Source organism: Phodopus roborovskii, unplaced genomic scaffold, assembly GCF_943737965.1.
Source record: "Phodopus roborovskii unplaced genomic scaffold, PHOROB, whole genome shotgun sequence".
NCBI lineage: Eukaryota > Metazoa > Chordata > Mammalia > Rodentia > Cricetidae > Phodopus > Phodopus roborovskii.
The window spans coordinates 20,474,217-20,489,762 of NW_026126485.1; the positions used below are offsets into that span (position 1 = coordinate 20,474,217).

At 42.5% G+C, this 15,546-nt stretch overlaps 1 protein-coding gene across 5 annotated transcripts in view; it reads left to right on the forward strand.

Annotated features, from left to right (window-relative positions):
* Phkb (phosphorylase kinase regulatory subunit beta) overlaps positions 1-5,129 on the forward strand; it is a 173,321-nt gene extending 168,192 nt beyond the window's left edge. For all 5 annotated transcript variants that reach the window (XM_051195043.1, XM_051195042.1, XM_051195046.1 and 2 more), the window contains 3 exons: positions 30-137; positions 2,466-2,606; positions 3,241-5,129. In XM_051195043.1, coding sequence (XP_051051000.1) covers positions 30-137; positions 2,466-2,606; positions 3,241-3,378 — 387 coding nt within the window. In that variant the 3' untranslated portion in view covers positions 3,379-5,129. The remainder of the gene's footprint in view (positions 1-29; positions 138-2,465; positions 2,607-3,240) is intronic.
* The last annotated feature ends 10,417 nt before the right edge of the window (positions 5,130-15,546 follow it).

The window sequence follows — 15,546 nt, forward strand, 5'->3', positions numbered from 1 at the left end:
ATGTTGATGTGGAACTCTTTCTTTTTCAGCAACCAACCTTGTCGGATATGACCATGTACGAGATGAACTTTTCTCTCCTTGTTGAAGACATGTTGGGAAACATTGACCAGCCAAAATACAGACAGATCATTGTAGAGGTTTGTATTTAAAAAAAGGAAAAAATGTAGATCACTGAAGGCTTGCTTTCTGTTAGCTCAGTGAAGAATGATATTGAAAAACTACCCTCTCCCCCTGAAACCAAGAACTCTGCCCATCACCTGTCAGCTCCTCCAAAAGAGTCATCAAGAAGACAGGTGTCCTTGACCTGGATCAAGTACCTTGTCCTATGGTTCAAGTACCTTAAACCCCTCATGTGAGAAAACCAAATGGATCACTCACCCAGCTGTACTCACCCTGCCACAGCCAACGCATATGGTGGCAGAGCCATAACAGCAGTGGGAGAGATCATTGCCTTCCATTTAGTGTTTAGCTTTTCCTCCTTATAGGAATAATACACTTCAATTGTAGAATATTGTAAGAATTTAGAGAATTGTGGAGAGCAAGAGATCCTTGTTGATAGTGTTTCAAAGGACATCTATCTAAGCATCGCCTGTGAAGTGAAAACATTGTATAGCTCGCTAAAGTACATGTACCTGTGAGCACATTCACACACTTGCTCTCAATCCGATACAACACTGTACAGTTCCTGGAATGGAGAATTTAGTGTGTGGCCAATCCTCTCATTGTCTCTTTCTCTGGCAATGTCTCTGTCAGACATTATATTCTTTTATTTTTTAATAATTTTATTTTTATTTTAAATGCATTGGTGTTTTGCCTGTATATATTTCTGTGTGAGGATGGCAGATCCTTTGGAACTGGAATTATAGACAGTTGTGAGCTGCCATGTGGGCTCTGGGAATTGAACCCAATTCCTCTGGAAGAACAGCCAATGCTCTTAACCCCTGAGCCATCCAGTCCCCAGACATTATATTCTTTCAAGTAACTCATATGTCTTATTGACATAGAAGCTAGCAGTAAATATTAAGGTAAATTTGACACCTGCTCAGTCCATTATTTCTGGAGCTGCAGTTAAGCCTGAGTGATATTCAGTCTCATCTCTGATGGCCCAGAATGTGAAGATGGATTGCACAGTCATTCACATTCCAGGTAGGAGGAACAATGTAGAGATGGAGGTCCAGAAAGGCAGGGTTATAAGGATGCTTTCTTTGTGCTGTATCCTTAGATTTTCATGTTCAGTGCCCAGGGCAGATAGTGGACGTAGAACTCCTTCTTGTTGACCTCTGATGACCTTGGTGCCTTTCCCCTGGCTGAAGAAATTTCCTTTAGAGCTGCAACTTTAGTTCATATTCTGTGCCTAAAGCCTGCCCCGCCCATAGGTCTGTTCTCATTGTGACCCCTGGATTATACTGTAGTGTCTTCAGGTTCTGCCTCACCTCACAGCATTTATTTGTTTGTTTGTTTTGCTTTCTCAGGACAGAGTTTCTATGTGGCTTTGGAGGCTGTCCTGGAACTAGCTCTGTAGACCAGGATGGTCTCAAACTCACAGAGATCCTCCTGCCTCTGCCTTCCAAGTGCTGGGATTAAAGGCATGTGCCACTAGCACCCATCTGCTTCAAAGCATTTAGATAAGATGTACCCAGTAAGATTCCTAAACTTAGAACTAGGAGGTCTTTGCTGGTTAGTGTACAAGGCATAAGGTTCATCAGAAGGCCCTTACCAATTACCACATACATGACTACAGTCTGTATATGGACATTTGTTGTCTAAACTAAGCATTGTAAGCCAGTTGTGGTAGCTCAGACCTTTAATCCCATCACTTAGGAGGCTGAGGGGGCTAAGCTCTGTGAGTTCCAGGACAGCCAGGGCTATGTAAAGAGACCTTCTCCCCCCCCCCAAAAAAAAAAACCTGAAAATTAAAACTGATAATAAAATGAGCACTATAAGGGCTTGTAAAGGTGACAGTGGTTAAGAGCCTTGTTGCTTTTCTAGAGGACCAGTATCCACATCAGGTGGCTCATAATTGTCTGTAACTCTAGTCCAAGGGATCCATGTCCTCTTCCTTTCTGGCCTCTGTGGGCACTGCACTCACATACACACACTGTGCACATACATTCATACTTAGACATAATCAAAAATAAAGTCTTATCTGGGGATAAATTGTGGCGCAGCCAAATTAGTTGATGAAGGCAAGCTCTTGATCAACTGAGCTTTCTCTCCACCCCTAAAATGACATCTTCAAAAAACTAGCAGTGATTCAAAAGATCTCTTCTGTGGCTATAAAGATACTTCAATAAACATGCATGTCCCAAATAGAACAGATGCTACTGAAGTTCAGAGTTAGGATCCTATCCATAGATGCTTCTCAATGTACTGAGCACTGCCAATCAGATTCATGATGAAACCCTGTCCAGACTGTGTCACTATTGTGGTTCATGTCAGTGACTTTCAGTATCCATCTCTTGCAGTTACTAATGGTCGTGTCCATTGTGCTGGAAAGAAACCCTGAACTAGAATTTCAAGACAAAGTGGATCTAGACAGACTGGTCAAAGAAGCATTTCACGAGTTCCAAAAGGATGAGAGTCGGCTGAAAGAAACAGAGAAACAAGTGAGTGAGAGGACAGCCTCCTCCCAAAGGGTGCAGGGTCTCTCAGCTGGTGAAGTGGTTTCTAATGTTGTCATTTCACATCCCAAACAGATTTACAGAGAACAAAATCAGAATACTTGAGAGACAGTCAGACTTACTTGAGGAATTAATATTGCTTTTTAGCTAATTACTAGTTGATTGAGCTATAAAGTTCTGACAAAAGAAGAAAAAGAAATCTAAGATGAGATCATTTTTTTTTTAATATGGCTGACAATTAAAATGTGTTTTGCCAGGGAGAATCCGCTGATTCTCGAAGGCTGTAAAATAAATTCAGAGGAAGATGGGAGTGTAGAACAGGCAACACTGGGGCTATGTACTGTCTAATGTAGTCCCTTCTGGGTTCTCTGCTTAATATTTTATGCTCATCTGTGAAAGGGTTCCCTAAGTAAATAAAATTACTAGCAAAGAGAAGGCTGCTAAAAATGTCTGCTTTTGTTTTATATGCAGAGAAGATGCCTAGGGAAAATGGAAGCGAAGTGTGGGAGGCTCATAATTTCCATGAGGAAATCTTTCTGCAAATGTATTTCTTCCCTCTTAGGCAGCTGCTGATTTCACCTGTCAATTCCAAGGACTTGTTTATTCTTTTCCTTTGTAGGATGATATGACCTCCTTCTACAATACGCCCCCACTGGGAAAACGAGGAACCTGCAGCTATCTGATGAAGGTTGTGATGAACTTGCTGCTGGAAGGAGAAGTCAAGCCAAGCAATGGGGACTCGTGTCTGGTTAGCTAGTCAGGGGATTCAGGAAGTGTAGGTGATAGCTTTCCAGCTGTGGCTTTTGTGTTGGAGCTAATCCAGGCAGCCAGTAATGGATGGACTGATGTGTTAGGGAGGTAGATGTTGTATTCTGTTTGCCATTATTAGACCTTTGCATGCCAGTGGCAGTTGAATGGTAAGAGCAGTGATTGGAATCAAGTGAAACCCCAGTTTTCATGATTTATGTCAGCTACTATAATCTTCACTGAACTACAGAAAAAGTTTGTGAATTGAAAATTCACTACTGAATGTTTTGTGATAAAATATTCCATCAAAATCCTGCTTCTTTAGACCAAATTTTTATCTTCTGGCCATTAAAACGAACTTGCCAGCTGGTGATGCTTTACTGGACTCGGGAAGCACTGTGAGGGTGTACCACTGTTGTACTGAAAAAGCAAGATGTGCAATGCACATTGAAAAAAGAAAAACAGAAGCTGTATTATTAATAATACTGTACAAATTTCTTAGTTTTTATCCCGTAAACATGACTGTGGTTTGGTATTGTGCTAAGTATAAGGATTGGTCTAAGATAGAATGTATCGAGCATTTTCTGAGCATCTGTTAGATATAGGATTACAGGAGTGTTCAGAAATGTGTTGACTACAGTCACATACACATACCACATGCAGGCAGACACACCTACACATAATTACAAATAATAAGTAAATATAAAATATTTTAAGTAGTTAAATTTAGGACTTTTTTTAAAGGAAAAGTTGAAAGTCAAAAAAAAATCTGTTTCTGAACTAACAAATGTGTCTGGAAACATACTTTGTTCAAGTTCACAATACTGAACTTAAGAACACTGAATGTTTTCATTTAATTGATTTGGACTTGAAATAAGCTGCCAAATTTACCTAAGCAAGTAGACTAAATATTTAAATCTTATTAATTTATTTCCTTCTTAGATGTCACATGTGGCCCACTTGCTTGGGCTCTGATCCCAACAAGCATCTTTTTTTCTGGCCAGTCTTACTGAGTTTCACCTAAGACATCAGATTTGTCACATAAAATTTGTAGCCCAGTGTTAGGGTCTGAAAGATTAAGAAGGGACAGCTGGTTTTTCTAGGTTACAAGCCAGCTGGTAGCAAGTAAATGGGGGTGTGAACACCTGAAGAAACTCAGTGCAACACAGCTCTGAGCAGTTCGGGGTATGGCTGGCTCCTAGATCGTGTATGTGTAGGACACTGTGTGTCAGTCAGCAAAGCTGGGAATAATGGTACAATGCAGTCTTGCAAACTAGACAGAGAAGAGAAATAGATTACCTGATTCAGTGTGTGAAGAGAAATTATGAAAAGACTGTCCTGAGGAAGCCGCTTATAAAACTTAAGCCAGAAAAACACAGTCATGAATCCCATGGAGAGAGAATAAGTTCTGATGGCTGACGTAGAGAAATTAAAGACTGAAAAATATTTCAAGGGGGAAGCCCTTGAAATATTTAATACTTGTTAAAATTCAGAAGGAAGTAAACACTTGTATCCTTAAGAATTAAATTTTTTGATTGCTGAGCAAAGTTTCAAAAACTGCTCTTAGTTGAAATAGATATCACTTGCAAGTCTGTTTTCTGACTGAGCACTTAGCTTCCTGTAACACAAGCTAAGTTTTGACATTTTCTTCTGCTGTTCGAAAGAACTGTGTATTAACTTTTTAAAATATGAAATGTGAAATGTATTGTTCTGCAAGATATTTTGGGATGATCAATAAATCTTGATGTTTCTCTATCAGAAGCAATGTCTGCTTTCTAATTAGAAAAGCAAAATAATCTTAAGAATCAGAATACAGAACTCATGAAATTTAGAAGTCCCATTTAATCTATAGAACCCACATGTTTTAACAGCTGCGCTAGAGGCTGACAGAAATATTAGCACATGTACTGAGGCATGACAAGCCTTAAACCTGATTTAAAGCTGCTCTGTCACACTGGCAGATTCTCTGTGTTACGTTTATTGTGCAATCAACGTCTGTTGGAAACTCCCAACTGCATATCAAATCCAACTGCATTTCCAGAGCATTGTATGAAGCATGATATCTTCTAGAATTCCTTCCATTTTATTTAAGACTTTAAAATGATATTTCAGCCTTTAAATCAAAATATGAGCCCATCTTGATATCATCTTTGATAAGCTTGCAATGCTTTGTGGGTACCAATAAACATTTGTTGAATATCTGAATAATTCAACTTTTCACCCAAATCTTAAAGAATATATTAGGACACACTGCTAAGCCCTCTGTGAACACGAATGTTAAATAGATGCCATATAAAAGTCTAAGAGGCAGCACAGTGTGGGAACAGCCCTAGCAGCAAAGATGCACCCCACTCAAACTAAGGAGAGGCTGCAAGCGGCATAGTAGTACGCAGCCAGACTGTTAGAGTCCTGTCTCAGAAACTAAACATGTGAATGAGAAATGAAGAAATCCAGGTTCATAAAACAGCAGCAGCAACCTTCACACAAGGGGATGGATGGGCACCATAAACCTAGAAAAGCAGCAAAGAGACAAAAGAGCTGCAGGGATTGGTCTGTGGCCCTCGTATTCCATCCTCCCAGAAGCTGAACCAGTCTATAGGTAAATTATGAAAAAGTCTAATTCAGATGAGGGTGGGGTCAGCATCGGGAAGGAAGAAAGGGAAATGTTCTTCCTGAGTGAAAGCTCCTCTCCTAGCACATGTCCCAGCATCCTATGTACGCCCCAGCAGAGCAGTGCCGCCCACTATGTTAGGAAAGAGCCCTGTCTAAGTAACCCAACCCTGTGGACTCTAAATACATGATTCTTTGAACAAGTACAACTCAAGGATATGCAGCTCAGAACGAACTGGAGTTCAGCCCCTGTGACCATCACAGATTTGCTACCCAAGCAAAGGGAAACTATTGAGAGTGGGCATTTTGACGTTTCATCTGAGAGGGAGGTAGATGAGAAGCAGGGGTGGCCATGATTCCTCCAAAGGTGTGCTTTTACAGTAGACAGTGGGAGCTGATACCTCCCGCCTGTTCCTGCGAGGGTAAGACTTCCGATCAGCTGTGACTGCATCTGATGACTCCACACGCTCCCACCCTCATTTGTTTATTTCCCCTGTACTGTTATTTGAAACTGTTGGTTGTGCATTCACTCTGCTTTGGTTATTAAGCAAAACAAGATGAGCTTGTCAGGATGAGAAGCCTGCTGATGGGTCACGCCGTGGAGTAACTGCAAGCTCCTTATTTTTCTCTACCTGGGTGACAGTTCAAAAGGGGCTTCACACTCCCTTAAAAATCTCCACATATGCTAGAGTAAGACCATTTATGTCAAGGCATTGCTATCCTTCATTTGTCCAGATTCATAGTTAACTAGCCCTTTTTTAAGACAAATTTGTGGGAATGACATATTAGAACTCCCCACTGACATTTTTAAAAGAAACAAACAGGAGCAATGTATCTTTAAAGAAGCTTCCTCAATACCAGAAAAAGGAGAGCCGTGGAAGACACAGCTCAGCTTGCTCTGTAGTGCGCTCCTCTCCATTTCCAGCCACTCGTCTCCATCCCCCAGCAGGTTATGTTTAACTCCCTGACACTAACCCAGTTCCCATTTCAGGAAAAGCTCCTTGAGTGTTTCATCTTCATTCTCACATTTCTATTTTTGTCTTTTTTTTTTCCTTAGCAAAGCCTCGCTGTTAGTTTCACTCGAGGGGTTGTGGATGCTGTAGAACTAACAGGATGGTGACTCCAAAAACTACCCTTACAGGTCCTTAGCATATTACAACAGAGTGTAGGCCAAGCAGTTCCAACATTAACTTCTGCTGCTTCCTGTATGTTGGCTAATTAGTGATGGTTCAGGGTATGTATCCACACAGTTGAAGGTGTTTAGGGATATATCTCTGTCCTGGAAATCTGTACGAAGAGGTTTTGGTGTCTCCATTTCCATCTATCCCATGTGAAACTGGACTTAATTCCTAGAAACTTATCTCTCTCAGAAACAGAATGTAAAGCTTCATGGCCCATCTCCTGACCCATCACATAAGAGGCACCCACATCCCCGATTCACGACAGTGAAGAGAGGGTGGCAGTAGCCTGGAACCCCCCCCCCCGACCTCTATGCCTTGCTTTTGGGGGAGGGGTGCCCTCTTTGAAAGAGTAGAGGATTAACTCATGCCTGGCCTTCAGCAGCACAGACTCACCATTTTAGACCCTTTCTTCCTGAGGATGGTATTGTCCTGGGCTGCCATGGCTGAGGTGGAAGCGGTGGCCTGGTAGGAAAGACACGGATGGGTTCACACAGGGTGGGATGAGGTTTGTAAGGTCAAAAGGCCACCTGAATTGCTGGATGAAACACAGCGTGAACTAATGGCTTACTGAACATCCAGCAGACACTGTTGTTCATGGAGATTAAGGTGGATCAGTTTTCTGTGGAGCTTGTGTTTTACCTGGGTCTAAAGACGAGATAAGTATTGATAAAGTCTATTAAAAATTAGGTGGGGGAGGGTGTTGGGGTTCCAAAAAGCATACCTGAAGTATGGCCCATTGGCATGTTAAGTGTTTTGAACTACAGTGGGCCCACGGTTTGTCTTCCCTTCCACCACCCCGACCCTTTTCCTCACTAAGGGCAAGATGGGACTTTCTCAGAATCTTCTGTCCGACCTACAGCAGAACCGTCCAGAGTAACTCAACAGAAGAAAAGCTGCAGCTGAATCCACACTCAACCCAGGTGAACTTTGCCCCAAGCTGTCGTTTATTCTTCATGCTTGCCCTAGAAAAATCCTTTGCTCTTTCTCTAAATGTGCCTGTAGCCACACTTCCCTTTCCCCCTTAAAAAGAGTATTCCCACCAGTCACCTTCAGGTCCCTCTGAGTTCATATGTCTTATGTCTCCCATTTATAGGTCAGTAAATGCTCTGTCTATGAGAAGCCTCTGGTAAGGGGTGTCTGAGCAGAAAGACAATCACAGTGAACCAAGGCAGGAAAGGGTGGAGTGGGGATGGGCATGCGAGTTGAAGATGTTATTATAACTCTTTACCTAAAGAATAAGTCTGCTGATGAAAAGAATCCAGAATGGGGCTGCAGAGAATGCTCAGCAGGTAAAAGCATGTGTTGTTCTTGCAGAGGACTAGGTTCAGTTCCCAGCACACATGTAGTGACTCACAACATTATATATATATATATATATATATATATATATATATATATATATATGACATGTATCTGATTTTTATATACATATATATGTATGTATATATCATGTATGTGATATCTATACACACACAGAGAGAGAGAGAGAGAGAGAGAGAGAGAGAGAAAGACAGAAACAGAGACAGAGAGAGACAGAGAGGAAGGGATTTATTCGAATGACTCACAAGATGCAGTCAAGCTAATCATCTAACAGTGGCTGGCTATAAATAAAAGTCCAAGAATCCAGCAGTGTTTCAGTCCACAATGCTGGATGTCTGTCTCAGCTGGTCTGCAGTATACACTGGAATCCTGAAGAAGTGGGCTCTAATGCCAGTGAAGGAATGGCAAGAGTAAGCAGGCAAAGAGAAAAATCTTCTTTCTTCCATGTCCTTATACGGGCTTCCAGCAGAAGGTGTGGCCCAGAGTACAGGTGGGATTTCTCAGCTCAGATGATCTGGATTAAAGGCACATCTTCATAGCTCAAAGATCCAGGTTAGAAGTGGATCTTCCTAATTCATATTAAGCAAAAAAAAAAAAAAAAAAAAAAAAAAAAAATTCTCATGAGTGTGTTCTCTGTTTTGGATTCTTAGTTCAAGATATAGTTGACAGCCAAGAATAGCCATCCCAGGTCACAGAAGTTCTAACCAGTCATTCTGCATTGTAGCACCTTTGGCACAGGTGTAGCTGCTTTCTATAAACTTGAGCTTCTGTTCACAAAATATACACAGTAAAACAAAACTAATTAATGAAGCACTCAACTTACCCACTTTAGTTCAGTGTGTGCAGTGTGGTGGCTTGAAAGAAAATGGCCCCCAAAGGGAGTGATACTATTAGGAGGCGTGGCTTTGTTGGAGTAGGGATGGCTTTGTTGGAGTAGGTGTGGCTTTGCTGGAGTAGGTGTGGCTTTGCTGGAGTAGGTGTGGCTTTGCTGGAGTAGGTGTGGCTTTGCAGGAGTAGGTGTGGCTTTGCTGGAGTAGGTGTGGCTTTGTTGGAGTAGGTGTGGCTTTGCTGGAGTAGGTGTGGCTTTGTTGGAGTAGGTGTGGCTTTGTTGGAGGAAGTGTGTCACTGTGGAAGCACCATGTCTGCCTGCATGCTGCCATGCTATCCTCCTATGAGGATAATGAACTAATGTAAACCAGCCCCAGTTAAATATTTTTTTCTTTATAAAAGTTGCCATGGTCATGGTGTCTCTTCACAGCAATAAAACCCTAAGGCATGCAGTGTAAACCAAAGTTGTTTTTTTTTTTTAATCCATTGTAAAGATAAACAAAATACAAAAGAAAAAAAGAAAAAAAAAAGAAAAAAAACCTTTTTTGTCTTTGGGAGAGGAGTCCTAAAAGTCAATGATAAGACACCAATAATCACTTCATTTTATTTTCTAATTTTATTTGGTAAGAAAAAAGCATTTACCTTGTAATATGTCTGTAAGTATTATCATTTTGCGTGTTTTATTTGCAGCACAAGTAGAAGTCAAAGAATTAGGAATGGGCATGGGGGGCATACTAAGGGAGGGGAGATAGTACATTACAGAAAAAAGAAATGTGTAATGCTGGGGGGCTGGGGGCTTAAGCAGGTAAGAGTGCAGGAATATGGAGAGGCACTGAAGGAAAGGCATGAAAACCGTGTAGAAACCTACTGTCTCACAACCCAACTAAAAACATAATCAGAGGTATAATGGACTACAATGTGATATGAAAGAAAAGTGAATGCTGGGGTTTAAAGGACTAAGTAGGGCTGGAGTCGGGGTGATGGGGAAGAAGTAATGGGTGAGTTAACTGAAGCTAAGGATACATGGGGAGCCTTATGGAACCCACTAGTTAGTAAGCTAATCTTAGTGCTTGGAAAGTAGAGGCAGGAAGATCTGTGTCGGTCTACATAGCAAGCTCCGGAATAGCCAGGCCTACATAGAGAACCCTGTCTCAAAAAGCAAACAAACAAATAAATACATAATAAAAAAGAAATTAAGTGAAATGGACAATCCTGCTCTTAGACTTGGATTATTTATTAAATGAGTATCACCGTGCAATGCATGGATTAGATCCATACTAGCATACTAGTTACTGGTCAGAGAGACTTTGGAAGTCTCCAAAATAATATAGGATATTGCCATTGCCCTTGGTCATCTACCTTAGTTGTATGGTGCAGTAAGACCCTACTGCTGAAAGCATCATACACTGGCTCAAGGTCAAGAGAAATCCATCTTGAACTGACTAGGCCGCCCTGCTGGCTCTAGCTTCCATAGTGCCATAAGGTGCTATGCAGGCTGCTGAAGAAAAGACATCAGTGGTCTTCAGGCACTGCACCCTCCATATTGTCATGCCAGCCTCCCAGGTAGATGGCCTACTGGTGCAATTAAGGCATGGCTGTTATGGGGTAACTGACAGCATTCTGTTTGGATCTGAGACCTGTTCCACCGGAGGGAATCATGTCTGCTACTGCAATCCTGGTCAGAAGCCTACGGTGGGGTGGGGTGGAGTTGGTCATGAGTCCTAGGGTAGAGCCTGCTCTTTTTAAAAAATTATTTAATTAAAAACAACCTTACTTTATATACCAATCCCAGTTCCCTCTCCCTGCCATCTCCCCATTCCTCCTGCCAACACCCCCAATCCTACCCCCACCCACTCCTCAGGGAGAGTGAGGCCTCCCATAGAGCCTACTTTTTATTTTGATAAATGGTCATGTTATCAAATTCTGTCACAGTTTTTGTCAACTTGACACAAACTTAGCCATGCAGAGGGAATTTCTATTAGCTCTGTGTGTGCGTGTGTGTCTGTGGAATATTGTCTTAATTGTGATTGACATTGGAGGGCTGATTCACTGTGCTTACTGTCAACCCTGGGCAGGTGGCACTGGACTGTAAAGGGAAGCCAAAAAAAGGGAAAGGGGGAGGGAGGGAGAAAGGGAGAGAGAACTAGGATCAACATGTAAAATAAAATAAATAAATAAAAAAGAATGAATCTGAGAGCAGAGACCAACTGTGACCACTGTCCAAGAAAGCTTTTCCTTCAAAAAAGAAAGAAAGAAAGAAACTTCACTCCATGTCTCTGCTTCAATCCCGCCACCACCCTTCCCCCTCCCCCCCTGTTCCTTCCTGTCCTCAGCTCCTGCTCTCCTACTTTTGACGATGGATTGTCACCTATAACCTAAAAAGTAATCCTGTCTTTCCCCGACTTGTGTTTGGTCATGATGTTTACCCTGGCGTGCTGCTAGTTTTATGTCAACTTGACATTTGGAAAGAGAGAACCACAAATGAAGAAATGGACTCCCCCACCCGCCAGATTGGCCTGTGAGCAAGTTCGAGCATTTTCTTGGTTAGTGATTGATGTGGGAGGGCCAGCCCATTGTGGGCGATACCATGCTAGACTGGTGGTCCTTCTATGTTTAAGAAAGCAGGCTGAGCAAGCCTTGAGGAGCCAGCCAGTTCTGAGCACTCCATAGCTTGTGCTCAGTTAGTTGCTGCCTCCATGTTCCTGCCCTTTGATAACAACTACAAGCTGTAAGAGGAGATAAACCCTTTCCTCCCTTTTTGTTCATCATGTTTATCACAGCAATAGAAAGGTAGCAAAGACACACGGCAAGAGAAGAAGCTGAATCAGACATCTGATGAGGATTTGTGTTTACACACACTGGCTGTCACTGCTCCCACGTGAGGCAGGGAAGCGTCTTTCTGCAATTAATTCAGAACTTGTCACAGTGCTGAATGGAAGAGACTGCATGCTCATCCCTAAATTGGGACATCCTTATTGCACCCCAACACACATGCATGCATTCGCACATGCACAAGCGCACACACGCACACAGACACACACACACACACACACACACACACACCACAGAGAATGTCTTGGGAGGAGATGAGAAGAATATTAAAAGACTGAGGAGGAGTGCCGTGAAATACAGTCTCCTGAACTTGGCTTGGCCACTGTACTCATCAACTTCCAGCATCAATCTCCTGCCTACAGAAGATCAAGTCAGCCAAAGTTCTGGAGTAGGTGGGAGGTGCTCTCCAGACCTCACCCTTCCTGAGGAGCTCTAGACCCTTCCCCACACATTGGTGGTGAACCAGGCTTCAGTCAACAGGAACTACCCTAGTCACTTAGGAAGCTTTCAAGGAGCGGTTTTTACCCAGGTATATGTGAGTTAGGAAGCTGAAAGGGTGTGAAGTGTTACATTTATGTGGAGACAGGCCAGTGGCTGCTTTCCAGCAGTGTAAGTATTAAGCAGAACAGTGTCCAGAAACAAGGGAAACAGACACCTATGAACAGCAGGATAATCTTACCACTAATTATGAATACTTGGTTCCCCTCAACCAGAGAATTCTTTTTACTTTTTCTGAAGGATTTTCTTGGAGTTGAACTTGCTGGGTGTTAAGGCAATCTGTCACATACTTCAAGACAGGAACAGAGCCAACAGCCAGACCAAAATGGAGGGAGCCCTGCCTTTGGGAGTTTTGAGATTCTTGTATTTTCTCTTGAGAAAGGGTCTAGACTGTCTGCAGTCTTGTTATGTACACCAAGTTTGCCTTGAACCAGCCATCCACCTTCTGAGTGCTGGGATTACAGGGCTGCACCAGCACATCTGCCTTGAAATTCCTTTCTGGACTGAAATAAAAACAATTTTCAGAATATCTGGACTCAAATTATAACACATACCATGGCTAAAACCAGATTCATAAAAAAGTAATAGCTTTAAACATATTACCAACAAAACAGAACAAATAACAAATTATGGCGTTGTCTCCCTATTGTAAAACTTACAGTAAACACAAGGAAAGCAGAGTGAATGTGATGGGGTAAGCAGAAAAATAAATCTAAGATCCAAGTCCCCTCACCCACGGTGTAGCATGGTGTTAGACACGCATGCATTGTCGGGATGAGATAACACCCACACAGCCTCAGTGTTTTGTGGTGAGAACACTTACATGCGCTACCTTATCGACATGTTTAATTCATTATTAACCATAGTCACTGTGTCTTGAAGAAAATGTGAGCTAGCTATGATACCAATTAGTCCAGTCAATCAAGCAGAATAACAATAGCTTACATTTACTGAGCACAATACTCTGGGCATTGAAGTTCATTTGTTTGTTTTGAGACAAGGCCCATGTAACTCATACTGGCCTTGAACTAGCTATGTAACTAAGGATGACCTTGAACCCTGATCTCCCTGCCTCCAATCTACTAAGTGCTAGGATTTCTGACATAGGCCACTGCTCCTAACTCTTAGCTCTACTTTATAGTTCTGTGCAAGAACTATGTATCTTACATAGGAGGATATCAGGGCAGAGTTGTCAGACTCCAAATTAGAAAGTCAGAACTCAGAGGATGACATCACAGGCAGAGACAAATTTAAAAATAAATGATGCACATTAACATTAACTAATTCTCAAACTTGTGATGACTGGCACGAAGAGGCTTCCTGAAGAAGTAATTTCTTTTGTTTCTCTAGACACCGGAGTAGGGCTAGGAGGATCCCCTTGTCAACTCCCTTTGGCTACTTCACAATAGCATTGTAATGTGAGGTACCTTAAGACAGCAGGAGGGGCGTGGGGCATTTTCTAGAAGAGGGAGCTGGTGGCAACCATGGGACTCTGACTCAAGCTGCAGTGTCCCTGGAGCCTAGCCCAGCCTTCCTTGTAAAAAGATTACCAGAGACATAATGATACAAGAGCCAGGTCCTAGTTCCATTTTGCTCAAATCGCCAAATAAACACAGAAGCACACGGCACACGTTTGACTCTATGAATCTATCTTAAAAAAGAAAGTAGAAATACCTTCCCCTCCATGTCCACATGTCTGTTGGTGTTGCCTTCTTTGGGTCTTGTCAAACATCTTTCTTAACTGTAGAACTTGTTTCTTCCCAGCAGACATCCTGCATTCTGACTCCAAGATCTCGTCTGCACATTATTCTGTGACCTAAGCCCACTAAACACCTTCTCATTTTGTTCAGAGTTCTGCCTTTGTTCCCACTGCTAGGACCCATGTTGTCTTGTCCATCCAACTTGAGCAGGGAGTCATCTCATCTGTCTAATTACACAAAAGATGACACTCACAAATGACGAAAACAAAGAAGGTAGTGTGGGGCTCAGCTGCCAGCCTGGAGAAAGGGTGCCTGGTGTTATGGTCACTTCTCACACTGTGAAGACCTGTTCCCCAACTACTGGGGAGGTGGCACTTTGCCGACAGCAGTGGCATACTAGGAGCAGTTCTGAGCGGGTTATACCCAGCTCCTGTTTGCTGTCGTGCTATCTGCATCCTGGTCAGCTCTGATACGAACTGCCTTCACAGGCACCCTTCCACCTCCATGAGCTGCGTTGCTCAGTCACGGCAGACTGAAACCATGAGCCCCAACAAGTCTTTCTTGTTTCTGTCAAGTATTTTGTCCCAGTGATGCAGAAGTGACTAATGGACTGTAGAGGCTTCCCAGCAGTCCTGACCAGAGCCCGGCCACAAACTGGCCTGGCATTCCTTGCAGAGAACATTAGGAGTTTGAACTATGCCCCCTCTAAGCTCTTTGCATGAGGTGGCTCATTAAGACATCACCATTCTGTGAGGGAGGTAATGTTGTTGCTTCCCTTTTACAGATGAAACAGTGACTGAGAGGTCCAACAGACTGTGCCAGACCAGGGGCAGAGCTGATTGGAAACACATCTGTAGGATTCCATTTCTGGACTCTGAACTTCACTAATTGGCTTAACCTTTTAAACCATTTAGTTTGCATTTATTTTTAAATCATTTATATCCCTTTTTAAAAATTACATTTATGGCTAGTAGAAAGCAATCCTGAAGTAGTATTCTGGAGAATACTCCTTGCTATAGAGAGATGTGGAAGAATGGTCCCATGTCTCCATTTCTGTCTCCTCAATTTCTGTTCTGTTGCATCTTGAGACCTCCTCTGCTCTTAGTGGCACTCAACAGCACAGTTAAGGGCAGTCACCTAGAACTGGGACATTTGGATGTCTTGCATCTTGGGTGTTGTCTCGTGGGTTGGTTCCCCAAAGCCAGTTCT